The 26,038-nt window shown below is 44.0% G+C and overlaps 2 protein-coding genes across 2 annotated transcripts in view; one reads left to right on the top strand and one right to left on the bottom strand.

Moving 5' to 3' along the window:
* spock2 (SPARC (osteonectin), cwcv and kazal like domains proteoglycan 2) overlaps positions 1-22,404 on the top strand; it is a 29,399-nt gene extending 6,995 nt beyond the window's left edge. Inside the window, exons 3-11 of the mRNA XM_058059278.1 lie at positions 9,966-10,011; positions 13,582-13,696; positions 13,804-13,909; positions 15,510-15,618; positions 15,701-15,826; positions 17,084-17,302; positions 18,521-18,583; positions 19,710-19,841; positions 21,689-22,404. Coding sequence (XP_057915261.1) covers positions 9,966-10,011; positions 13,582-13,696; positions 13,804-13,909; positions 15,510-15,618; positions 15,701-15,826; positions 17,084-17,302; positions 18,521-18,583; positions 19,710-19,841; positions 21,689-21,825 — 1,053 coding nt within the window. The 3' untranslated portion in view covers positions 21,826-22,404. The remainder of the gene's footprint in view (positions 1-9,965; positions 10,012-13,581; positions 13,697-13,803; positions 13,910-15,509; positions 15,619-15,700; positions 15,827-17,083; positions 17,303-18,520; positions 18,584-19,709; positions 19,842-21,688) is intronic.
* tysnd1 (trypsin like peroxisomal matrix peptidase 1) lies at positions 21,212-25,917 on the bottom strand. Its single transcript, XM_058059277.1, has 4 exons — positions 24,260-25,917; positions 23,456-23,586; positions 23,204-23,389; positions 21,212-23,117 (listed from the first exon to the last, which is right to left on the bottom strand). The coding sequence occupies exons 1-4, from the start codon at positions 25,297-25,299 to the stop codon at positions 22,915-22,917; spliced, it is 1,560 nt and encodes a 519-aa protein (XP_057915260.1). The 5' UTR covers positions 25,300-25,917; the 3' UTR covers positions 21,212-22,914.
* Positions 25,918-26,038: the final 121 nt, after the last annotated feature.

Below are 26,038 nucleotides of genomic sequence, written 5' to 3' on the forward strand. Positions count from 1 at the left end.
ATGATGACGTTTTTGCTGTTTTTCTCCCCCCAATTCACTTCAATTCTCCTCCCTTGGCCTCACAGAGCAGGGAAAAAAACCTTATCTGAAATGAGCACACCTCTCCCATTCCTGTCCGGTCCGGTCTGTACCTGCTACTTAATAACTTCATTTTTCACCATTCCGGCTCCCCGGAACATCAGACGCCTCGTCCACATGGAGATATTAAATATGCAGCAAGGCACTCGGGGAAGCTTCCAGCAGGCTTTACTCTTGCAGGATGTGTCTTCCGCACACCAGCCGTCATCCTGTGGATCCACGCTCATGTTTTTAGGACAATGTTGACAGTTTTAGTTACGCAAAATGAAAATAGTGACTAAAAACAGTGGAACCTTGCATAGTGAATAATCCATTCCACAAGGTCAGACTCTAACCAAAGCGTACTCTAACTGAAAGAAATAATGTAAATCTAATCAATCTGTCCCAGAAAGCCAAAAATGTTAACGCAAAACAAGTCTAAAACTAAAAACGGTGGAACCTTGCTTAGTGTCATTAATCCATTCCACAAGGTCAGACTCTAACCAAAACGTACTCTAACTGAAAGAAATAATGTAAATTCAATCAATCTGTTCAAGAAAGGCAAAAATGTTAACACAAATCAAGTCTAAAACTAAAAATAGTGGAACTTTGCTTTGTGTCATTAATCCATTCCACAAGGTCAGACTCTAACCAAAGCGTACTCTAACTGAAATAAATAATGTAAATCCAATCAATCTGTCCCAGAAAGCCAAACATGTTAACACAAAACACGCCTAAAACTAAAAACAGTGGAACCTTGCTTAGTGTCATTAATCCATTCCACAGTGTCAGACTCTAACCAAAACGTACTCTAACTAAAAGAAATAATGTAAATCCAATCAATCTGTCCCAGAAAGCCAAACATGTTAACGCAAAACAAGTCTAAAACTAAAAACAGTGGAACTTTTCTTTGTGTCATTAATCCATTCCACAAGGTCAGACTCTAACCAAAACGTACTCTAACTGAAAAAAATAATGTAAATCCAATCAATCTGTTCCAGAAAGTCAAAAATGTTAACGCAAAACAAGTTTTTGAAATGAAGTGGTGATGTCGACATTCCCCGGAGTTGGCTTTCGGAGCTGACGCCATCTTGGCTGTGATGTCACGACCACAACAGCATCCGGGAACCTAATTAGAAACACATGAAGCCGTGAACTCATCGCAAAGTCGGGAAAGTGAGACGCACAACAATAACGTTCACGCTTAGCACGCTAACATGATGCTAACAAGGACGTTTTGTGATTTAAAATATCACAGACTAATTCAGTGTATTAATAACGAGACGCGTGGCAGTTTGCATGCTAACCTGAGAATGTACACAAAACAAGGCACAATTTGAATGTAAACCAAAAAACATGCTAAGCGGGGAATATGCTAACCAAGGTTGAACGTACAGACGAAAAACACTTTTAAATTGAAGGGAGGAGGGGAGATTCCATGCATGCTTTGCACTTTCTAATATCATACAAGTGTAAAAATAAGCTAACCGCTAATTCATAATAATTGAGTGTTTTCCCGGGACCGACAAACTATTTTATTTGAAACTCCAAATCGTCCGACTTTGACTTGGTTGTCCTCCATCGAAGTCCAAAGTCATTTCAGAAGTAGCTTACCTGCGATGCGTTCAAGCGTCCTGGCACTTGATGCGTATACGAACGAAGATAAGAGCTCATGAAAAAGCCATTAGTCTATCTCGTCATCATGCCACTCGTTCCTAATCGCAGCCCAGATCAGCCGTGAGACTGCAGACAGTCCAGCGGTGCGTCCATGAAGCAGACGCGCCGTCTCGGGAGAAATTGTTATTTTTTCGGGGTTTTTTGAAGGGGACTGCTGGTGCTTTGTGAGGCGCTTTTGGCCGCTCACCAAAGGCCTACGTGTGCTGTAATTGAGTAGAAGGTGGGGAATAAATGCTTCCTTTCATGCGCCTCTTGCCTGCTGCAGTGTGTTGGTCCACATCTGAAGGACGCAGCTGCTGCAGGGAAACGGGGGGCGGATGGAAGGACTTTGCCAATCAATAAAGAACGGTAATACAGATCAAATTCATCTAGCTGCTACACCTTCTAAACACAAGAGACTAATAGCTGCAGAGCAAAGGATGCATTTTGGAGTATACGTTTTGATCTGAAATTGGGGACCCCTCTCTGGGTGCCAGAACTGCAAGCACCTCCACCACTCAGGCATGACCTCTACCAATGACCTGCTTGTGATCCCACGACACCTGCAGCACCGCAGTCTGCCGCAAATGGGCTCTTTACGGTCGATGGCTGTCATCAACTGCTAAAAACTCACCCTTAAAAATAGCACTTGGTTAGTTGGTCCGGTTGGTCAGGTAGGTCAGTTGGTCCGGTTGGTCAGTTGGTTCGTTGGTCCGGTTGGTCAGTTGGTTCGTTGGTCAGGTTGGTCAGTTGGTCCGGCTGGTTAGGCTTCAGTCAGTTGCTCGGTCATTTTGTCAGGTTGGTCAGTTGGTAAGGTTGGTTAGTTGGTTAGGTTGGTCCAGTTGGTTCGTTGGTCCGGTTGGTAAATTGGTTAGGCTTCAGTCAGTTGCTCGGTCATTTGGTCAGGTTAGTTAGTTGGTCCGATTGGTTAGTTGGTAAATTGGGTGGGCTTCAGTCAGTTGCTCGGTCATTTTGTCAGGTTGGTCAGTTGGTAAGGTTGGTTAGTTGGTCCGGTTGGTTAGGTTGGTCCAGTTGGTTCGTTGGTCCGGTTGGTAAATTGGTTAGGCTTCAGTCAGTTGCTCGGTCATTTGGTCAGGTTAGTTAGTTGGTCCGGTTGGTTAGTTGGTAAATTGGTTAGGCTTCAGTCAGTTGCTCGGTCATTTTGTCAGGTTGGTAAGGTTGGTTAGTTGGTCCGGTTGGTTCATTGGTCCGGTTGGTAAATTGGTTAGGCTTCAGTCATTTGGTCAGGTTAGTTAGTTGGTCCGGTTGGTTAGTTGGTCAGTTGGTTAGGCTTCAGTCAGTTGCTCGGTCATTTTGTCAGGTTGGTCAGTTGGTAAGGTTGGTTAGTTGGTCCGGTTGGTAAATTGGTTAGGCTTCAGTCATTTGGTCAGGTTAGTTAGTTGGTCCGGTTGGTTAGTTGGTCAGTTGGTTAGGCTTCAGTCAGTTGCTCGGTCATTTTGTCAGGTTGGTCAGTTGGTAAGGTTGGTTAGTTGGTCCGGTTGGTTAGGTTGGTGCAGTTGGTTCGTTGGTCCGGTTGGTAAATTGGTTAGGCTTCAGTCAGTTGCTCGGTCATTTGGTCAGGTTGGTCTAGTTGGTTAGTTGGTCCGGTTGGTCAGTTGGTTAGGCTTCAGTCAGTTGCTCGGTCATTTTGTCAGGTTGGTCAGTTGGTCCAGTTGGTTCGTTTGTCCGGCTGGTTAGTTGGTCCGGTTGGTTAGTTGGTTAGGCTTCAGTCAGTTGCTCGTCATTTTGTCAGGCTGGTTAGTTGGTCCGGTTGGTTAGCCTTCAGTCAGTTGCTCGGTCATTTTGTCGTTATCTCCTACTGGCCCATTGGTGCCATGGTTTGTTTGACAGTCGCTTAGTCCGTGCTAGCATTAGGAGGTCACGCCGTTGGTTCTTCAGTCAATCAGTTGTTTGGTTTTTTTGTTCCTAGCGGGCTTGTCCGTCTTTCAGTTCATTCGTTAGTTGGTCGCTTATTATTTCAGGTGCTTTGGCAGTTCTTTGGTTGTCATCTAGTTGGACGATCCGTTGGAGTCTCAGTCATTTGTTTTGTATGTCGGTTGGTCGGTCAATAGGTCCTTCGCTCTGGTGGCCTCTTGCTTGGTCAGCTGGGTAGTTATTGATCACTTATCGGGTTTTTTTTGCTCAGTCGGTCGATTGGTTAGTTGTTGATGGGGTGATTATTGGATCAGGTTTGGGAGGGGCTTAGTCATTCTGTAAGGTGGTCTCTTTTTGGTCCAACGGTTATTTGGTTTTGTGTCGTGTACCAGTACCATTCATCCTTTTCGATACCGAGCTGGAGCCAAAAACCCGGAATCAATACGTCAACGATAAGTACTCTTTTTGCAGCGTTGTCCATTGCTGAAAAGTATACTCGGTAGTAAAAAAACATGTCTCTAAATCTGCAATATAGCTTTATTTGGGTGTTTCATTCCGCAAGGCTTGAAGTGAAGCACTCTAAAGACGAGACTCTACAGGATACATCAAGTGTTGTCGTCGGTTCAAATGAAACAAAGCCGCGTTTGAAAATTGTTGCTCCCAGAGATGAAATAGGCTCTCGCAGATATAGCGTATCAAGACAAACAAAAGGAAATCAATACAAAACCCAGAAGGCTTTTAAAGAGTCAAACTTTCCCGACCGCCTGAGGAGGTAAAACGATCGTGTGTATACCACTTTTCAGTCCTTTCTGGGAACAACACTAAGACGGGGGTACGACTACAGTATTTCTGACCTGCAATTCAATCACAGCTTAGCCGTCAAGCTGGTTCTGGTTTCCAGCAAAAGTATTAGCTCTTCCATCCATTCCTGTCGTCTCTCTGACCGAAGCTTCACTAATAGAAGCAAATCCCAGCTCGTCAGTCTCTCCAAATCCACGCTGATCCTCCCACTAAACACGCCGGCGGCCCTGCGAGGATAATAGCAATCGGACGACCCAAAAAAATGTTGCAGGCTTTTGTTTCATCTCAGGTGTCTCCTGTGATGTGTGAATTGATGCTGACGGCGAGGGTGCGTTTCTCAAGCAGGGTGGAAGTGATAAGTGGCTGAACGCATGAAGGCCACGTTTGCCGTTTCGCCGCGTTTCATCAGATTAGATTCTGTAGCGTGGCGCTATCTGGCCTGGTTTCACTTGGAGCGCTGCTTCCTTCCAGGGATCCAAATAAATTCCACGCCGTTTAAGATGTTGGCCTAACCAACACAGCGGAGGGGCTCTTTTGGCTTGGGGGATGCTCTGGGACCACCAGCCAGACTAATTGACACAAACTAGCGCCCCCAGCACCTTATGGTTTCAGATCAACATTTTCAATAAAAGTAACTGATTATTATTTAACATTAAAAATGTCTCCTTTAAAAGATTGTGGCGTGTGTATTTATGCTGACATACATTTTTATGTAATTATTATGTATTTATAAATTATTCAAAAATCCACACACTTTTGTGGTGGTGAATACGGATGTGCGGGGATCCGGTGTATTCCGATAAAAATGTCAAAAACATTTCCATGCATGCGGTTAAAAATAAAATGTAGATGTCACCCAAAGAAAATATGGCCTCTCTCGCTTGCGGTGCTTTTTTCTTTCCGTGGCGATTTGGTCGTGGATGAGATGTGGATGTGAGCAGCCCGGGTGGACGGCGTGTGGTACATCCTTGATGAGCCCCCCCCCCCCAGTCCTCCGGGAGATTACAGCTCAAGGCTGGGGGGGTACAGAGCCCTCTCTGTGTCGGGATTCATTCTGCAGTGCAGGTGACAGATTACACCCCCACTCTGAAAACCTCAGTGCTTCCATTTCTAGAAGACGCTTCAGACTCTTTTAAGTGGAAGTGAGCGCGTACGGCTGATGCCGCCATCTTTCATCGCCCCTGATTTTTGGTCAAATGTGTAAAGAAAAACACATTCATTCAAAAAATTTGACTTTTTTTTCATACGTGCTGTGTTTGCAGCAGGGGTGTCCAAAGGGCAGCCTCGAGGCCATTAGTGGCCCGCAGCTGCTTTTTTATTGCCTTGCAGCACTTTATAAAAACATAATTTAACCACAAAACTAAAAAAAAACAGAAAAAAAATTATACATTTGTGGAAATTTTACAAAACCAAAACTTAAATATTAGAGGAAAAAAAGAGCATTTTACGAGAATAATATTGTAATATTGTGAGGAAAATGAACATAATTTGAGTAGCATAAAGTAAAGAAATACATATTTTTATAAAGACATTTTTGTTGTAATATTATTTTTTTTTTAGAAATTAGAGAATAAGGTTAAAATATGACCAAAGTAAATTAAAAATTACTAAAGAAAAATTAAAACAGCAGAAATGGAAAAAAACGGCTTTAATTTTATGACAATGAAGTCAAAATAAGAGAAAATGTGGCCGAACAAGACAAAAAAAATTATTTTTTTTTGTGAAGAAAAATAATTGAAATGAAGAAAAATTATTTAATCATTTTAGGAGCAAAGTTGAAATATATATTAAAGACAAAATGTTTTTTAAAGACATATTATGCTAATTTTTCGCCTTTTGTATCGAGTTGTTGGCTCCTATAGAGCAGCTACACACAATAACACGCACAGAAAGCTTTCTAGATCTTCCAGAATCTGCAGAAATTCAACCCTTGCTCTGTAGCAAATATCAACCAGTTGGTTTGTTTCCTGTCCCGGCCGGCATTGTTAACGCTCGATTCCCTGTAAATGGCCGCAGAGCTTTTATTGGTGGCTGCAAATGGCGTCCGTGTGCGATGAATGTCGATATGAACGCGATTATGAGAAAAGGTCAGAGCGTCGAACCTTTACGAGTGTTATTACGCCGACGAGGCTGCTGAGCTGCGAGGCTGCGAGGCTGCTGTCACGGCGAGCGACGCCCCTGAGGAGCGTCGACGCTGAGCGCGTCCGACAGCTGACATTTGGCGAAGAAGCACCTGTCAGTCACGACAGACGAGCGTAGCGGGGCTTTCTTTTAAACCTGCTTTCTTTCATTCCTGCAAGCCTGGAAAAAAACCATCACTGTGACAGAGTCTTACTCCTGACTCCGGCAGCACTCTTTACATGGGGGGGGGGGGCGGCACGCAGGCTTCATGCAGACATACGGAGGACTGGGGGCTGTCAATCAGGCAGCCTTGTTGGGATGCGAGGGGAGAACCTCCATGCTTTGTTGAACAGGAGGAAGGTGCTGGACCTCCTCGGCTCACAATCCGGCTTTACGAGTCACGTCTTGGACACCATCTCCTGATGGATGGGTCATGGTGGTCATGGTGGTCACCCTCAAACCTCGGGCGACCGAAGGAGAGTCAGTCAAGCAGCGCTAGCCACCCGGCCAAAAGCCCCGTTCTGCCAACTCATTCTCCAGGCGTCAGGGAACCAAGGCCTTCATTTCAATGCAGACCTGCCAACGTGTACAAAAATATAGTACTCCATTGTCTCCATATATGTCCTCCATCTTGCATTTCAAGTAGAGTCAGTCCAGATTTCTGTCGTATTTCAAAATGGGGGTCCTACCTTGGAGGTCCATTAAATAAAGAAAAATAAGGGGGCGGAGTCAGTGCAGGCCAACTAAACGGTGTGTCATGTTGAGTGTGGGCATCATGGCCCACTTGGATGGAAGAACAGTCCACTGGCACCACATGACAATTGGACTCGTAGCTGCAGTGTGTCACTTCCATCCTAACCCCCAGAGAGTACCCCCCCCCCCCCCCCCCCCCCCCCCCAATACACACACACACTCTGAAGGCAATTGATTTCCAGTCATGTCACTCCCTCCGACGGGACATTTTCCTCACCGGTCCTGGCAGGAGCACAAATCAGGATTAGTAAATAATTCAGGCGGGTGAGTCATCAATGGAGGAGACACGGGAGACGTGGGATTAACGGCCAGGTTGTAAACTCCTTTTTTTCCTTTTTTTCCCCCTCCCTTAGACAACAAACGCTGACAATCGGTCCCCAGCCTGAGCGGAGTACGGAGGGATTCCGCGAGTACACGCGGGGATTGTGTCGGAGATAAGGACGGCGTAGAAAAAAGCGTGCAGGCGGGGGATGTTTTGATGAAAATATTTACAGCATCAAACTGCGAGGGTCAGGCGAGACGAGACGGTCTCTGAGATGTTTGCGGGGGAATGTTTACAGCGATGATGAAGTCACTCATCCCACCGGTGTGACTCAACGGGCAGATTGGCTCACCAAAAGAACCGCTAATTGTCTTTGAGCGTGATCCATTTCTTTGGAAATGTCAGGGAATGTTGATGATTGTTGGTTTGGTATTAGCCGTTAGCCGTTTTAGCTTTATTAGCATTTATTTGGTAAGAATATCAAAGGAAAGAGTAGACGCTTGTCTTTCATCAGGGAAAAAAAGTTTGTTTCTACCTTTTTCTGTTCTTTAGTAATCAGCAGTAGAACATAGCTAAGTTTCAGGAAAATTTCAGTTCCTGACTAAAAAAAAAAACAGAAAAAAACAGCTTTTTGTGAAAAGATACTTTAACTTTCACTTTACACAAACTGTTTGGCTTTGTGACAACGACAGTATACCAATAATACATTTTATTTATTTTAATAATACTTTTTATTTGTATAGCGCTTTTCAGAATACTCAAAGACGATTTACAGTAGAGAAAAAGAAATAAAAATAGAGTAGAGTAAAAACAGAGTAAAAGATGCATTAAAATACAATATCCATACATTCATTCAGAGCTAAAAACAAGGCTAAAAGCAGGGCCGGGCGCAGCAGTCAGGTATAAAAACCACAACATAAACACAAAAATATCAATTTATTGACAAATATAACGGCATCAACTAGATAGAATTTGGGTTTAAAATTTCCCTAAATTGTGTAAAACTTCCTCACGCTGCACTCCTCCACGTTCTTCCACTTCCTCCTCGCTGTGGAGTGTTTTTACACGAAAAAAAATCCATGCTGAGCTCTTATCAAATGGACTTCTGCCACCTTGTGGCCACTTTTATATTCATCAGGTTTGCTTGTACAGTCGAGGAATCCCTCGCCATTTGGCGCTTCACTCAGGTTTTTCAAAGATGGATCCATTTTTGGTGGTTGAATACGGCCTAATGCTAATGCTAGCCAATAAAATCAGCATATTCAAGCTGATTTGAACCTGTTGATGATACGTAGTATTATACACTGGCCACTAGGTGTCAGGCATGTTACATTGATGAACACATAGCCACCACAGGAAGTACTGTCCAGAAACAGGAAGTAAAAAAAAAATCTTATTTTCATGTATTATGTTGATAATATTGAGTCATAGGGACTAATAATGTTATGAAGTATATTTAGAAGGCTATGGACAAGTTTTTTATGCTCTAACTTCGGAAATGTTTTGTTTATTAATAAGGAATTCTACTTAGTATTGATTGGTGGAACTTCACCTATCACTGTTGGGTCTGGAATCAATACCTGTGATAAATGAGGGATTAGTGGATGATGAAATCAATATAAATACCCTTTACTGTAAACTATTTAAATGATATTTTTAAATATTATATACAAGTTATAGAGTCAAGTGTGATAAAAGATGACTTTGGATCAACCTTTGCAATAAAAACATTTTTTTCAGCTGTTGTGGGCGGGAAGCAAACAAGCTCAATGTAGGTTTCCTGCTTCATGTACGTAATGCAGGGTGTACCCAGTCAGCTGGGATAGGCTCCAGCATACCCTCATGGCCTTAGTGAGGATAAGCGGTATAGAAAATGGATGGAAGGATGGAGATACCTCACCCACCTTTCCTTTCCCGGGAATGTGGCGCCACCAGCAGGAAGTATTTGGGTGCGCCAGAGCGTAAAATGATATTTCATGATATTTCATGTGTTGCATTGTTGCAATATATGCGTGTGTGTGTGGCGTTCAATGTCCACCTTCCACTAATGTTGACTCTCTCTCTCTCTCTTCTGGCTGTCATTCCATCAGGAAGTGGAGGTCAGTTCTTATACGTGTTTGTGTGCATAGCCGCCATACCGTGTGTGGTACCGTGTTGTACGTCTTTATCACCGCATGTACTCCTAATGCCCCCCCCAGCCCCCCCCCACCCCCACCTAAACCGACTCCGTGTCCTCATTAGCATATGTCTGCTCTTTAAAGACGTTTGTCAGCCTCATTTCCATACTGATGCACACTCCTTGCACAAACATCATCACGCCGGCCGGGCTGGATGCGAACATCATAATCAGGGTGCCGGGATGATGATGATGATGATGATGATGTGCAACAATGCCGCTTCCCTTTTCTGGTTCTGAAGCTTTTCTTTCTTCTCTCTGCAGGACGATTACGTCCGCAGTTGGGATGAGAACCAAGGCTCCAGTGACAGTAAGTCTTTTCCCTCCACTCCATCCCGTCATTCCCAATCAAGGAATGCCAGCACACAAATCCACGAACGTTTGTTCATTTCTTTGTCTTCATCCCAGCCTTAATTGAGTCGAGTTCCGTATGACATCGAAGGCGGCGGCGGCGGCGGCGGTGGGCTCGCTTTGCCGCTGAAATGAAGGCGGCCATTAGCCATTAGCACGGTGTTAGCATGATGTCTGAGAGCTTCATCAAGGGATAATTAGGAATTATGAATGGAAAAAGACCAGAGAGGCAAGTCAAAGCATGGAGACGTGGCTGGCGGCCATGGACATCATCATCATCATCATCATCATCATCATCACAAATAGACACGTCTATGGACGCCTCAGTTACTCGTCTTTACTTGCTAGGGGCGAGATTCCCGTTGTAAATAAATACGTACTATAACTTCTAGTAGTAGAATTCCCAGGAAAAGAAGATGTAGCAAGAAGGGTCTTTATAAGTTGGACGTGTTGGCGACGACAAAACCAATTAGTTGAAGACGGGGGTGGCCAACCAGCACAAAACCTTCAGCCGCAATGTTTACAAAATATTAGGATGTCCCGTATTGGTCCATATTGACCAATTGTCTCAATTTCCGATATCAGCCGATATCGATATCTGATATGTTTACGTGATCTCTGCCGAGCTCTATCAAGGTCGCTTCTGCCACCTTGTGGCCGTTCTTATGGTTGATGCATTAGTGGAGCGTTGCATCATCACCTCCATAAACGGGGCGTTCAGGCTGCTAAAAACATTTAACTTGGTCTTTGACCCGGCCACCAGCTTCACGGATCATCAAGGAATTTGGTGGAGACGTTTATCATGACAGGAAGCACGGGAAAGCTGCAAGAACCCGGGTTCCAAACCAAACAGGAAGTCCGAAGTGGACAAAGTAGTCTTCAACCAATGAAAACCAACCTAGTCAGCCTCAGGGGGCGTGGCCACAAACTCAGAATTCTTTCGATATGGTGAAGGCCACTTCCTTCATGTCAGCTCCAACGTGATTGGCTGAGCGGATATGAAAGCATCGTTTTGGTGCGTGTAGACGAGGATGCCTGGTGGGCTGGCCTATGGTGGTCTGCACCCTAGAAGTTCTTCTAATCGAGCCAAGGACCAAACACCAAGAGGAGAAGCTAACCTCCATGACGTAAGAAGCCCCCCCCCCCGCAGGCCGATGGACGCCTGCTACGTTTGTCAAGGCTTTAGTGTAAGTTAGCATTCAGGCGCCCCATTGGCTGAGGCCGAGGGAGGGAGGGGTCAAGAGGTCAGGCTCATTTGCACCGGTCGAGTCCATTGATCAATCTCGTCGCCGGCTCGGCTCTGATTGAAGCACTTGGTCCGTGCTGGGGGGGATCATTGGGGCTTGGAAGAACAAACACACACACACACACACACACATACATGCACACACACACACACATGTTTGCATGCAAGCACGTACACAACGTTGTCAGGTAGCTTTCTCTCTCTCTTTTTGAAACCACAGCTTATCTGAAGCAGGGGGACAGGGGGGTGGGGGGTCGGGGGGGTCAGCTGGAACGTTGCAATCAATCAATCGGGCTCACGTTGCCGCAAGACAGCCAAAGATAAGAAGGATGCACGGCCCCCGCCTCCACGGAGCTCTTCATTTATCAGCATCGTACAGGAAGTCCAACATTGGTTAGCCGTCCACCCCCCCCCACGAAGATGTTGGATGGGGCAGTCCTGACTATTATTTATATTTATATATTATATTTAAATATCAGCTGTTTCGGTGGAATGTCCACTCATTGTTTGCTCCACAAACTCCACAGCAGCGGAGCGTTTTACCCCCCAAAGTCCAACAAGGTACCCAAGTTTCTCGTTTAAGAACCACTGGGGGGGGGTATGTTAGCATTGGGGAAGTTACCATTACCATTGGAAATGGATGGCACATATTAAGTGTTGGCCCCTTTTGGCCCCTTTTTGGCCCCTTGTCGGCCTCCTATTGGTCACTCGTTGGGCCCTTGTTGGCACCTTTTTGGCCCCTCGTTGGCCTCTAATTGGCACCTTGTTGGCCCCCTTCCTAATTTCTTAGTTTTTGGCATGTTTGTCAAGCTTAAACATTTCAGATCATTAGGATCTGAACGGATGTAAGATGGTGGTAGGGTGGATGTAGGACGGATGTAGGGTGGAGGTAGGACAGATGTAAGAAGGATGTAGGACAGATATAAGGCAAAGGTTGGGCGGATGTAAGACGGAGGTAGGACGGATGTAGGACAGAGGTAGGGTGGATGTAAGACAGATGTAAGACGAAGGTAGGATGGCTGTAGGACGGATGTAGGACAGAGGTAGGGCGGATGTAAGACGGAGGTAGGATGGATGTAGGACGGATGTAGGGTGGAGGTAGGACAGATGTAAGAAGGATGTAGGACAGATGTAAGGCAAAGGTTGGGTGGATGTAAGACGGAGGTAGGACGGATGTAGGACAGAGGTAGGGTGGATGTAAGACAGATGTAAGACGAAGGTAGGATGGCTGTAGGACGGATGTAGGACAGAGGTAGGGCGGATGTAAGACGGAGGTAGGATGGATGTAGGACGGATGTAGGGTGGAGGTAGGACAGATGTAAGACAGATGTAGGACGGATGTAGGACAGAGGTAGGGCGGATGTAAGACGGAGGTAGGGCGGAGGTAAGACGGAGGTAGGATGGATGTAGGACGGATGTAGGGTGGAGGTAGGACATATGTAAGACAGATGTAGGACAGATATAAGACGGAGGTAGGATGGATGTAGGACAGAGGTAGGGTGGATGTAAGACGGAGGTAAGACGAGGTAAGACAGATGTAGGATGGATGTAGGACGGATGTAGGACGGAGGTAGGACAGATGTAAGAAGGATGTAGGACAGATATAAGACTGAGGTTGGGCGGATGTAAGACGGAGGTAGGACGGATGTAGGACAGAGGTAGGGTGGATGTAAGACAGATGTAAGACGAAGGTAGGATGGCTGTAGGACGGATGTAGGACAGAGGTAGGGCGGATGTAAGACGGAGGTAGGATGGATGTAGGACGGATGTAGGGTGGAGGTAGGACAGATGTAAGACAGATGTAGGACAGATATAAGACGGAGGTAGGATGGATGTAGGACAGAGGTATGGTGGATGTAAGACGGAGGTAAGACGAGGTAAGACAGATGTAGGATGGATGTAGGACGTATGTAGGACGTATGTAGGACGGAAGACGCACGTCAGCAGCAACGAACCAAAGACAAAAGTCCTGAAGGCAGCAACGCTGACGGTCTCGAGGCGAACGCCAGATTGAGCTGCAAATCACAGCCCAGCCCAGAAACGACTGCTGGACCGCCGAGAGCCTGTTGCTATAGAAACGTCACGGTTGCAGGCGCCGCTTTAATCCGTGGAAGCCTGTTAAGTTAACACGAGCCCGTGGCGGGGAGCGGATGTCTGTGGTGGGATGCGGCGTGATGGATGTTTACTGGTGCTCTCATTCCTGGCGTGGCATGGCATGGCATGGCTTGGCATGGCATGGCTTGGCACCAAAGTCACGCTGGTGTTGTTGGGTGTGATTCCTAGACGTGGACACCACCAAGGATCCCTGCCAGAAGGTGAAGTGCAGCGCCCATAAGGTGTGCATCGCCCAGGGCTACCAGAGGGCCGTGTGCATCAACCGGAAGAAGCTGGAGCACAGGTGAGCCAACACGAGACACCCGGAGAGTCATTTCCTGTCAGTTTGGTGGCTGACGTGTGTGTTGTGTGTGTGTGCGCGTGTTCATGTGTGTGTGTGTGGTCTGGCAGACTCAAGCAACCTGCCCTCAGGTCGTCCAACGGCGACTGCCAGCCGTGTCCCATCTCCTCTACGGGGCCCGTGTGCGGATCCGATGGACACAACTACGCCTCCAAGGTACGCCCGTACACGAATACGCTGACTCTGATGACGCCGTATTACCTTCCTCGTATGTATTTACCTTAACTCAATAAGACAAGATCAGTACTGGTTTCAGTGGTGGACTCGTCATGGTGGTCCACAGTGAGGCCATCTTGGATGGAATACGAGTCGTTCAACAAACAACAAAGTTGGAATGTTACAAGGAAAAAGAAATAATTTGCAAGAAAAAGAAAGTAAATTATAAGTCACAATTCCATAATTTTATTTTTGGAATTTTATTTTCGTAATTAGTAATTTAGTCCTGTCATTTTACAACAAAAAGTTAGAGAGTAAAATTATGATTTAATGAGGAAAAGTGGAATTTTACCACAGTTAAAATTTAATGTTAGGTGGAAAAATGTCATTTTACAAGCCCAAAACTTTAATAATATTACTAATAAACATCAAACTACAAGAAAAAAAATACTTTTATTGCAATTTAATATTGCAAGAGGAAATATCCTAAAATTTGTATTTTCTCTTTTGTAAGTTTGCAGGATAAAGTGATAATTTTACCAAAATAAAATAAGAATAAATATTTTTTCCCAGATTTAAAATGTAAATTCCACAAGAAAAAAAGTGGAATTTTACCACAGTTAAGTTTTAATGTCATTTTACAAGCCCAAAACGTTAATAATAATAATAATAATAATAATAATAGGAAACATCAAACTAGAAGAAAAAAAATACTTTTATGGCATTAATTTAATATTGCAAGAGGAAATATCCTAAAATTAGTTTTTTCTCTTTTGTAATTTTGCAGGATAAAGTCATCTTTTTACCAAAATAAAATAAGAATAAATATTTTTTTCTCAGATTTAAGATGTAAATTCCACAAGAAAAAAAGTGGAATTTTACCACAGTTAAGTTTTAATGTTAGGTGGAAAAAATATCATTTTACAAGCCCAAAACGTTAATAATAATAATAATAATAATAATAATAATAATAATAATAGGAAACATCAAACTAGAAGAAAAAAAATACTTTTATGGCATGAATTTAATATTGCAAGAGGAAATATCCTAAAATTAGTTTTTTCTCTTTTGTAATTTTGCAGGATAAAGTCATCTTTTTACCAGAATAAAATAAGAATAAATATTTTTTTCCCTGATTTAAAATGTAAATTCCACAAGAAAAATGTGGAATTTTCCAAGCATTGAGATTTAAGGTTGAAAAAAAGTCATTTTTCAAGCCCCAAATTTTCAATTAAATAAAAAAAAAAACAAAAACGGGACTAAATTTGTCCTGTTGCAGGAAAAAAAACATTCTTCTGAAATCAATTTTTAATATGATTAATATTTGAAGAAAATATGCCCCAAGTGGATGAGGAACACCGTGGGAACTTTCTCACGGGGCGACAAACATGTAGAATGTGGGGGGGGGGGGTGCGTTATTGATTTCTACTCGCTGACCTTGTGCAGGTGAAGGCTGGATTGGACGTCGGCCCAATCAGTCGTTCAGTCGCCCCCTCATGAATATTTCAATGGCGTCGCTACAATAAGTCATCCCGCTTCACCTTCCCGCGCCCTTGCCCACGTTGTGTGTTTGTGTGTGTGTGTGTTGTGTGTGGTGCAGTGCAAGCTGGAGCAGCAGGCGTGTCTGACGGGCAAGGAGCTGACCCTCAAGTGTTCGGGTCTCTGTCCGTGTTCCACCTCGGCGCCCGCCGCCAAGGACGGCAAACGCGGTAAGGAGCGTCTGGATTGAAGACGATGAACACGATGTTGCGCACGCCGCCTTCCCGGTCTCACTGTGACGCCCGCCCCCAGAGACCTGCACTGGACAGGACCTGGCTGACCTGGGCGAGCGTCTCCGGGACTGGTTCCAGCTCCTGCAGAGCAACGCCAAGCAGAACAACAGCGGCGGCAAGCATGGAGCCAAAAACGCCCCGTCAGGTGGCTGCTGCTGATACTACTACTACTAGTACTACTACTACTACTGCTACTATTATTACTGCTACTGCTACTACTGCTACTACTGTCTGCATGTCTCGTCGCTTGTTGCTAGGCAGAATTAATGGCTCAAATTCATAACTGTCATTTACTTTTTCATAGGCGTAAAATGCAAAACTAGTAGTTTTAAGAGTAAAGTATGGAATCCAGTTTCCACCACTGATATAAAGAGTCCACATTATGAGATAAAAAGTCATAATTATGAGATAAAACTCATAATTATGAAATATAAAGTCAAAATTGAGACAAAAAGTCAAATTCATGAGATAAAAAGTCAAGTTTATGAGATGAATTATGACATAAAAGACATAATTGTAAGATACAAAGTTGAAGTTATGACAAAAGAAAGTCAATTATGAGATAAAAGGTCATAATTATGAGATAAAAATCATAATTATGAAACATAAAGTCAAAATTGAGACAAAAAGTCAAATTCATGAGATAAAAAGTCAAGTTTATGAGCTGAATTATGACATAAAAGTCATAATTGTAAGATACAAAGTTGAAGTTGACAATAGAAAAAATCAATTATGAGATAAAAATCATAATTATGAAACATAAAGTCAAAATTGAGACAAAAAGTCAAATTCATGAGATAAAAAGTCAAGTTTATGAGCTGAATTATGACATAAAAGTCATAATTGTAAGATACAAAGTTGAAGTTATGACAAGAGAAAAAGTCAATTATGAGATAAAAAGTCATAATTATGAGATAAAAAGTCAAAATTGAGACAAAAAATCTAATTCATGTGATAAAAGTCAGGTTTATGAGCTGAATTATGACATAAAAGTCATAATTGTAAGATACAAAAATGAAGTTATGAGATAAAAAGTTAAAATTATTAAACAAAAAGTCAAAAATGACAACATAATTATAAGGAAAAAGCTGCAATTGAGACAGAATTATGACTAAAAATGTTGACATAATTCCAAGATAAAAACCTAAAATGATGAGAAAAAGTCTAACATAAGTCGTAATGATGACATAAAAAGTTGTAATAACTTTTATGAGAATGAAGTCGGAATATGACAATAATTATCATAGAATGATGTTATGGCTGATTTCCAGCGTTAGCATCTTTATCTTTGTCCTCCAAAGCAAAAGAAGGTCTTGATGGTCCAGCCGGCTGATACGAGCGTGTGTGTGTGTGTGTGTGTGTGTGTGTGTGTGCGCGTGCACGTGCACGTGTGCATGTTCAGTGCTGGACAGGAGCCTGGTGGCCAGCTGCAAGGACTCCATCGGCTGGATGTTCTCCAAGCTGGACACCAACGCAGACCTGTACCTGGACCAGGCCGAGCTGGCCGCCATCAACCTGGACAAGTACGAGATCTGCATCCGCCCCTTCTTCAACTCCTGCGACTCCTACAAGGACGGCAAGGTGTCCACGGCCGAGTGGTGCCTGTGCTTCTGGAGAGAGAGTGAGTGGCCGCCTTCACACGTCAAGGATGGAGGATGGTGGCATCTGGACGGCGTGGTGGTTTCCTCCTCCTTGTCTCCATTTATCATCTCCTCCTCCTCCTGGTCTCCATACCATATATCATCCTGCGCTTCCCCTGGGGTGGAAATGAGGAGCATCATCTCGGCTTGCTGGCAGCCTTGTTCTCCCAAAGCTCTCAGAGATCCACCAGCAGCTGCTGGGACTCGCTTCTAAGCTCCTGTCACTTCGATAGAATATTCTGCTTCCTCGCCTTCGCCCGGCAACACAAGACGCTGCTCACTTGTTGCTAGGCAGAATTGCTGGAGCTCACGTTTGATTTCAGTCGCTAAGAAATATACCACCATAGATCATAGGCTTAGAATTAGGAGGAACAATATCTGTCATCAAATAAGAATATGAAGTCAATTTATTATGTTAGGAGAATAAAGTTGGAAAAGGAAAAAAACATCTGAATTTTAGGAGGGGGGAAAAAACGTTTTGTAGAATAAATATGGCAAGTATTAATATGGCAAATATGGCAAGAAAATGAGGCAGCATTTTTCTGAATTATTTAATTTTTATTAATTAAGATAATTAAAATAGTTTAAAATGATAATCATATTTATATACAGTGTGAATGAATATAAATAAATACATATAATATAGAATATATAGATAGATATAATATATACAAATATAATTAGAAGGAAAAATCGTGTGAAGATAAAATCCTGATGTTATGTTTCTACTAGAATAAAGTTGTAATGTACTGAGAAAATAAAGTTTACCTAGGAAAACAAAATTAAATAATCCGAAAAAAAATAAAGAAATATATAATATAATATAAAATACTAATATAAGAAAAATTAAAATCATGAGAATAAAATCCTTAATTATTAAGATTCAGAAATAAAATGGTAATAGAAAACAAAACAAGTACAACTAAAATGAAGAACTAGTATTAAAGAATTGTAAAATTACAATTGTCATTTTCGGAGAAAAGCAAGCAGCAGAAATAATAACAAACCAATGTAGTACATTTCCAAGCATAATATGGTAATATTCCAAGACAATATTTCATAAAAAGGGATAAGATTACAGGAAAACATCCTCAGTACTCTAAAAAGTACAGTAAATAAAGAAGTAAAGAAGTAGAGACAGGTAGCTACTTGGTAGATGGTCTGCTGGGTGAGTCCATGCGTCCTGTGTTTGCCCCCAGAGCCCCCCTGCCTGACGGAGCTGGAGAGGATCCAAGTGTTGGACGGCGGGAAGAGAAAGTTTGGTGAGTACGTTTTACGTTGGAAAAATATCAATACCTAAAAGGATCGAATCCGTCTTTATTGGCTGAGGGTTCTAATGGAGCAGATCCCCGACAGAGACCAGGATTAGGTCTGGATCGGGTTTATGGATTAGGATTGGACACGGTGGCGGTACCAGCCGCCCAGAGTGTGTGTAAATGTGTGTGTAAGTGGCCACGTGAGTATGTGTGTGTGTATTTGGACGTATTTAGGATGTATTTGTACATGCTGCAGTTTTTAGCTGGCTGACTGGGCTCTGAGTCAGGATTCTGCAAGGACACAGGGATGGGGGCGTGGGGGGGGCAGACTGCCAGACCCGCTTTCAGTTTTGAAACGTAGCAGCCACTTTTTTCATTCATATTTGTCTTATTGGCTTGCATGAATATAATAAAGAATAAGCACCAAATATGAAGGAGTTCCACTGAAAGGTATTGGATGTTTACGTGTTGCTTCAAGTGGACAAACACAGTGCTAGCTAAAGCTAAGCTAAAGCTAAAGCATATATGACCAACAGGCAACATAGTACTCCAAGTCAGTACTTAGCAAATAGTGGTGTAGTAATCTGACCAGGCTGAAGCTCCTTCTGCCCCCTGGTGGCCGTTTTCAAACCTCCATATTGCTCTGTAGTGAAACGCATCAGTGGAGAGTTGACACATCGCTTTTTTTCACCTCTCACCCCCTCCCAAAAAAACTAATAAACGTATGGATACGTTGTTGGGATCGGGCGTTTGGGATGATAAAAACATAGAACTCCGCCTTTGGTGTTGAAATTGTTAACAGAGTATTTAGAGGGATGAGTAGTAGTAGTAGTAGTAGTAGTAGTAGTAGAAATAGTGTCATTTTACAGGAAAATTGTGTTAATATTTGGACGAAAATGACATCAACTGGAGGATGTCTGGCGGGATACGTTGTGGTCGTCCACCAGCATTTGTTTCTACACACAGAAGAACACACACACACACACACACGTCCCAGTGTGATGCATATGCAGCATATGTTGCAATAACCCATGAATAGAAATATGTACATATGGAACATGATTGTCATGAATATGTAAATATGTATATGAATATGCACGTGTGTGTGTGTGTGTGTGTGTGCGTGCGTCAGGTCGCTTCATCCCCAACTGCGACGAGGACGGCTTCTACAGGAAGCTGCAGTGTGACAGGGGAGAGTGTTGGTGCGTGGACCAATACGGTGGAGAAGTGGCCGGCTCCAGGATTCGTGGCAAACCGGATTGCGGTGAGTTTTCGTCAATCAACCCCCCCCCCCCTTCCAATCTGACTCGTGCTCAATCGTGGGCTCATTTGCATGGTAAAGCTTGTCAGCGAGAGGAAAGTCCTCCCGGGATAAATGACTTCCCTGCTTAGACGGAATCGGCCCCTGATAAGAACTGTTCCCGCCACGGGAACAAATTGAAGTCGGGACAAAGTCAAACTTTGCTCCCTCGTTCCGACGTCCTTCTCCCTGCGATAGCGACGTTTCTCATTAGCCAAACTTCTTCAAAGTTGACTGGAGGACGAGGCTGGAGAGAATGGAATGCAATAACGGACGCGACTGCGGACGCCGTCTCATGACATCCGCTAAAACGCCACCGGCGGCGACCATACGCCAGACCGGTCTACCGGAAAAGACCAGGCCAAGTTATTACAAGACTTTGACAAAAAATACAATGAAAAAAAATCATTTAATCTCCGCTAGGTTACACGATGCTACACTCAATAAAGGCTCACTCTGTTCATGCCCTTGTTCTATGGAGCAAACGTACCAAGGTGCTGAAAGCAACGCAGAGTGAACACCCTCACTCGCTCATCATCATCATCATCATCATCATCCCAGGCCCACCAGACATTTTTTTCCTGAATGACAAATCTTGTCATGTAATCTTGATGCAGCCCTAATATTTCCATACTTCGTACATCCCATAATTCATATTCACAAACATGATATTACTATTCCACTACTGCAAGATTGGTTTCCTAAAAAATGATGAAAAAACACGTACCTCCACAAAAATATTTTTATATTACATGATATATTTCTTCCCTTGTGGCGTTTAACAATTCATGAAGCAATAATACAGTATTAAAATCATAATTACAATATGGTATACTGTATATTCCCATTTCCTATTCAACATGATCATACATTATGTACATACAGTATATGATGTACTGTAGAAGGTACTCCACGGCTTGGCGTTGTTTTCTAATATAAAAATGGCCAACAATAAACAAAAACATGCATCATAAAGATATACCGTATACTGTAATATCAGTATGTATTGTATGTGGTAATGCATCCATAAAGATATACAGTATCCTGTAATATCAGTATGTACTGTAGTAATGCAGTCATAAAGATATACAGTATACTGTATCATCAGTATGTACTGTATGTAGTAATGCATCCATAAGGATATACAGTATACTGTATCATAAGTATGTAGTAATGTAGTCAAACAGTATTGTATCATACAGTAGTAATGTATCCATAAAAACATACAGTATACTGTACTATCTGTATGTACTGCATCCATAAAGATATACAGTATACTGTACTATCTGTATGTACTGCATCCATAAAGATATACAGTATACTGTATCATCATACAGTAGTAATGCAGTCATAAGGATATACAGTATACTGTATCATCAGTATGTACTGTAGTAATGCAGTCGTTACGGATATACAGTACACTGTACTATCAGTATGTACTGCATCTATAAAAACATACAGTATACTGTACTATCAGTGTGTACTGCATCCATAAAGATATACAGTATACTGTACTATCAGTGTGTACTGCATCCATCAGTATATACAGTATACTGTACTATCAGTGTGTACTGCATCCATAAGGATATACAGTATACTGTACTATCAGTGTGTACTGCATCCATAAGGATATACAGTATACTGTACTATCAGTGTGTACTATCAGTGTGTACTGCATCCATAAGGATATACAGTATACTGTACTATCAGTGTGTACTGCATCCATAAGGATATACAGTATACTGTACCACGTGTTCGTGGATCGTATCCGATCAGCAGGCGTACCTAATGTCGCGTCCCTCCGTTGGCAGACGACGAAGCGGCCTATTCCGGCGACTCCGGCAGCGCGGTGGGATGGGAAGACGAGGAGGAGAAAGGAGGCGAGGAGACGGCGGAGGAGGCGGAGGAGGAGGAGGGCGAGGTGGATGACGAGGGTTACATCTGGTAAGAGGAGCCACGCCTCTCTCCGACCGCATCCCCATCTTCCAAACACGCAAACCAAGAAGATCCTGCCAGGAAGGTCTCAAGGAGGCGACGTGTCCAAGGAGGAGAGGAGACCAAGGTAGCAGGGATGTAGTGGAAGGGAACATATCACCCATGTCGTTCATTTGTGGATCTTTCTTCTATTCTCTCGTACGTCCTTTGACCTCTTTGAGCTGTTCTCTCGCTGGCTTCATGGAGACTTTCGGCAGCAAGTAGTTCCAAACCATCTCTCCTTTCCCGACTTAGATTAGGTTTTAGGATGCTGTTCTAGGACCCGGGAACGCACCCTTTTGGACTCCGCCGTCCTCGCCTCGTGCGCTTCAGCTCATGCGTGGCAGTCGTGCCCGTCTCATTCTTGACTTGGAAAAGTTCCTCACGCGTCACGCTAGCCTGTAAATACTAATTACTCGACCGTGTGTACCGGGACACGCCCCTCCACCGAGGCCTCCGTGGGCGAGCCAGACCCTGTTCTTAGGTGGCAAGTGTGCATCGTGTCATCATGTGGATGGGTTGTTGTGTTTAATAAAAAGTGATAAACATGGTACCTTGGTATTTTTATTTCATTTTATCTACTGTAAAGCGTCTTTGAGTACTCTGAAAAGCACTATACAAATAAAAATGTATTATTATTATTATTATAAGGAACGCTACAGCTCGCATCAAAGGTGTCGGCCTGCAGTGTACTGTACAGTATGTTCAGGTGTACTGTACAGTATGTCCAGGTGTACTGTACAGTATGTTCAGGTGTACTGTACAGTATGCATGCTCAGGTGGTCACAGTTGTTATTTTAAAAGTGTTAACCCCGAAGGTGCGACGATGGATGAAACATCGAGCGCGTTGGCTGTGGATGACGCAACCTAACAGATGTCTCGCGGATCTCAACGCCGCCGCCCAACGGGACCAATCACTAGCGGCAACCTGTCAGCCAATTACTCGCTGACGCTTTTACAGCTCAGCGAAAAAAAAACCCAAACTTGTGGCAACTTTATAAGCCAGAAGTCCAAACTTCTTCCTTTTGAGCATCCTACCTTCGTCGGTCCGACGCAGCGCCGCCTACAGTTTACTCTGCGCGTGTTGCAGCCTCCACACCCTTCTGACTTCTTCCTCTGTGGTGTCCAGCGCTTTAAACGCCGTCACGTCGCCCTGCTGATGAAACCGCCGTAACATTCCCTGCAGGACGGTGACCGGGATGCAGAAGTTGAGGTGCGGGTAGGTGACGTCGGCGGCCGTGTCTCTCGTGTTGCTGGATACGATGCCTTCAAAAACAAGCCGTCGTGTTAACCTTCGTTTCGAAAAAAAAAAAAAAAAAAAAAAAAAACGACGCGGCGACTCCGTTTCTCACCGAGCAACTCGCCGGAGGACGCCCGCACCACGGCGCCCCCGCTGGCCCCGGCTTGCACTGCACACGTGGTCTGAAGCATGACGGGCTGATGGTGGAGGCTGATGACCTTGGAGAGGATGCCGCATGTCCAGGACGGGCCGCACCTGCGACCCAAGCCGCCGTAACCCACCACCAGCAGACTTTCACCTGTGAGGGAACACCTGAACGTCAATGAGCGGTCCAGCGGGTCTTGAAACGGACGTGGACTTGAACCTGGTTGGAACTTCTGAGCCATTCGAGGGACTATGGCGTCCGGGATGGGTTCTCTCAACTGGACCACGGCGACGTCGTAGGATGACGATGCTTTTGTGGAAAAGATGACATCAGCTACACTATGGAGGACTCTGGAACAACAAAACAAAACATCCCTCATTTACTGCTGACCAAACTGATGAGTGCTTTTCATAAATGGAATATTTATAATCATAATGATTACTATTATGTACTATTATTCATAGTTAGAGCATAGAAACCACCCTCTAAATTCATTTTTTAATGATTACATCCCTCTAGACATGAAATAACGCCCCTACAGTCACCTTTATACTCCTCTTAGCCAATATTGTAGACATAACATGAGGAAATAAGACATTAAATAAGACATAAGCTCACAAATATTAGCATTGGTAGAGTTTCTTGTTACTTTAACTTCCTGTTTTGTACAGTACTAGTACAGTACACCTAGTGACATGTGTGGAGTACTACATGCCATCATAACATATTTGAATGCGTCTTCTGAATGCCATTTATTTGTACTTTACTTTACCTAGTCGCTGTGGCGATTTCGTAATCAAGAAAAAGCCGAAAGAAACAAACAAAACAAAAAAATTCAGTAACAAAAAATGTGTCTCACTTTTCTTATACTAAAATGTTACAATATTACTTCGAAGACTGTCTGTACACTTAATAAAGGTTTTATGATGGTGACAGTTTGACCCTGGAACAGACTACTCAGTCAGGGAATAACTGGAGGCCGGTCTTAGAGGTTATAAGTATATCGTAGATATGCATCGTTACCTGTCCCTGTGGTGGAACTTCATTGCGACGGCGGACTTCCCGTTGACTACGTGTCGGCAGGTCAGAACCAGGTCAGAGGTCACAAGCACCCCCGAGCCCCACTGCTGCCCGCTGTCCACCAAGCACACGAGCGGGTACGGAGCAGTGGTGGACTCCGGAGTCGGGAGGACCTCGGCGGGATGAAGGCATGCATCTCGGAGCGGATCTTGAGCGTCAGCGCATCGGATCATGTTCCTGAAGATCAGCTGGACTGAGCAGACGAGCGTGAGGCCGATCCACTCATTGGCCTTCCAGCCAAACGGCGACACGATCATCCCGATGAGGCGCAGGCGGCCCGAGTCTTTCAGCGCAAACAGGCCGCCGCCTTCTGTGCCTGGTACGCAGCGGGCGTCTGTGAGGATGACGGCGTTGTCCTCTCCTGCGAGGTTGCTGATGATGCCTCTGCTGATGGTGCTGATGAAGAGGTCCACGCACAGAGAACCAAACGGCGACCCGCATGCCAGGACTGGTGAGCCTTTCTGAAGGCATGAGCTCTTCTCCCAGGAGGTGGCACCCGGATTTAGGTGCTTGCCAGTCTTGAGTACGGCGAACCAGCTGAGGTAGTCAGCGTCTTGGATCAGCTCATTGTCCTTGTCGCTATGGAAACGCCACCTGTCAGCCTCCTGGAAAACCGCCTGGAAAGCCTGTTTGAACTCCAAGCAGTTGACCAGCATTTGCAACTCAGCTTCATATTGCTGTGTTGTACCTCTGGTAGGTGGACACGCTTGGTTCAGTCTGCATGGATTAGCCTCCAAGCGACGCCTCCACGGAAACGTAAGGCTGATTTGAAGTGTTTCCCGGAAGTTGTGACGAAACAGACACCGGTGTTTTACATGTGAGGGCTTTTCGTCGGAAATGAAACGAAAAAACGGGAGGCCGGTGCATATTACCGCTCCGGGTTGAATGAGAATACCACTAAAGCTTACGTGTACTTTGGTGGAAAAAGCTTCCGTTAAAGTCACAACACAGCAACACCTCTCCGCGTCTTTTACCTCCATCATGCTAGCAGCATAGCGCCTGAACTTTGCCCGTGTTGACGGCGATGTTTAACTTCTAAACGTCCAGATGTAAGTAACGTCTATATTTTTGTAATTATACAAGCACTGATGTTTTAAAGCAAACTCGTTAATAACATGTTGCCACGGCTGTTAGAAATAATAAAGGAATGTTTTCTCTCCCTGTTGTGCGATTACTTCCTGGTTTCATCCCATTGGCTCGAGAGACACTTACCGGCTTTACGATTGGATAGAAGAGCCAATGGGCTTCACAAAGGCGGGACTTCCGTTGCGTTGCATCTACCTTGGCTTGACCATTACCTTGGTTGTAATACACTGGACGATGTAAGAAAAAATATATACTATATATTGGTTTTAAAAAGCTTACTGGTACATTACAGAAACGTTTCCGTCAAGGCGACCTCCTTTACATCCACGATGCAAGACGAGCAGCGGAGCAGGTGAACTTTGCCCAAGTCGATATCAATGTTTAACTACTGCAAGTTTAAATATAACCTTTAGAGGCAGACACCAGTAGAGATATAATCACTTTCATTGTAAAGTCGATTGGATGTGAACATTTTTAACACGAATGTTTGAAGAAAAACAAGAAAATTCTCCCCATTACAACTTCCTGGTGTCGCCTCATTGGCTTAGAAGACACTTGCCCGCTCGTGTGATTGGTTAGAAAACGCCAATAGGAACTAAGAAGGCGGGACTTCTGCTGTAGTTTTTCTAGAAAATG

Source organism: Doryrhamphus excisus, chromosome 20 (genome assembly GCF_030265055.1).
Source record: "Doryrhamphus excisus isolate RoL2022-K1 chromosome 20, RoL_Dexc_1.0, whole genome shotgun sequence".
In the NCBI taxonomy this organism is placed as follows: domain Eukaryota; kingdom Metazoa; phylum Chordata; class Actinopteri; order Syngnathiformes; family Syngnathidae; genus Doryrhamphus; species Doryrhamphus excisus.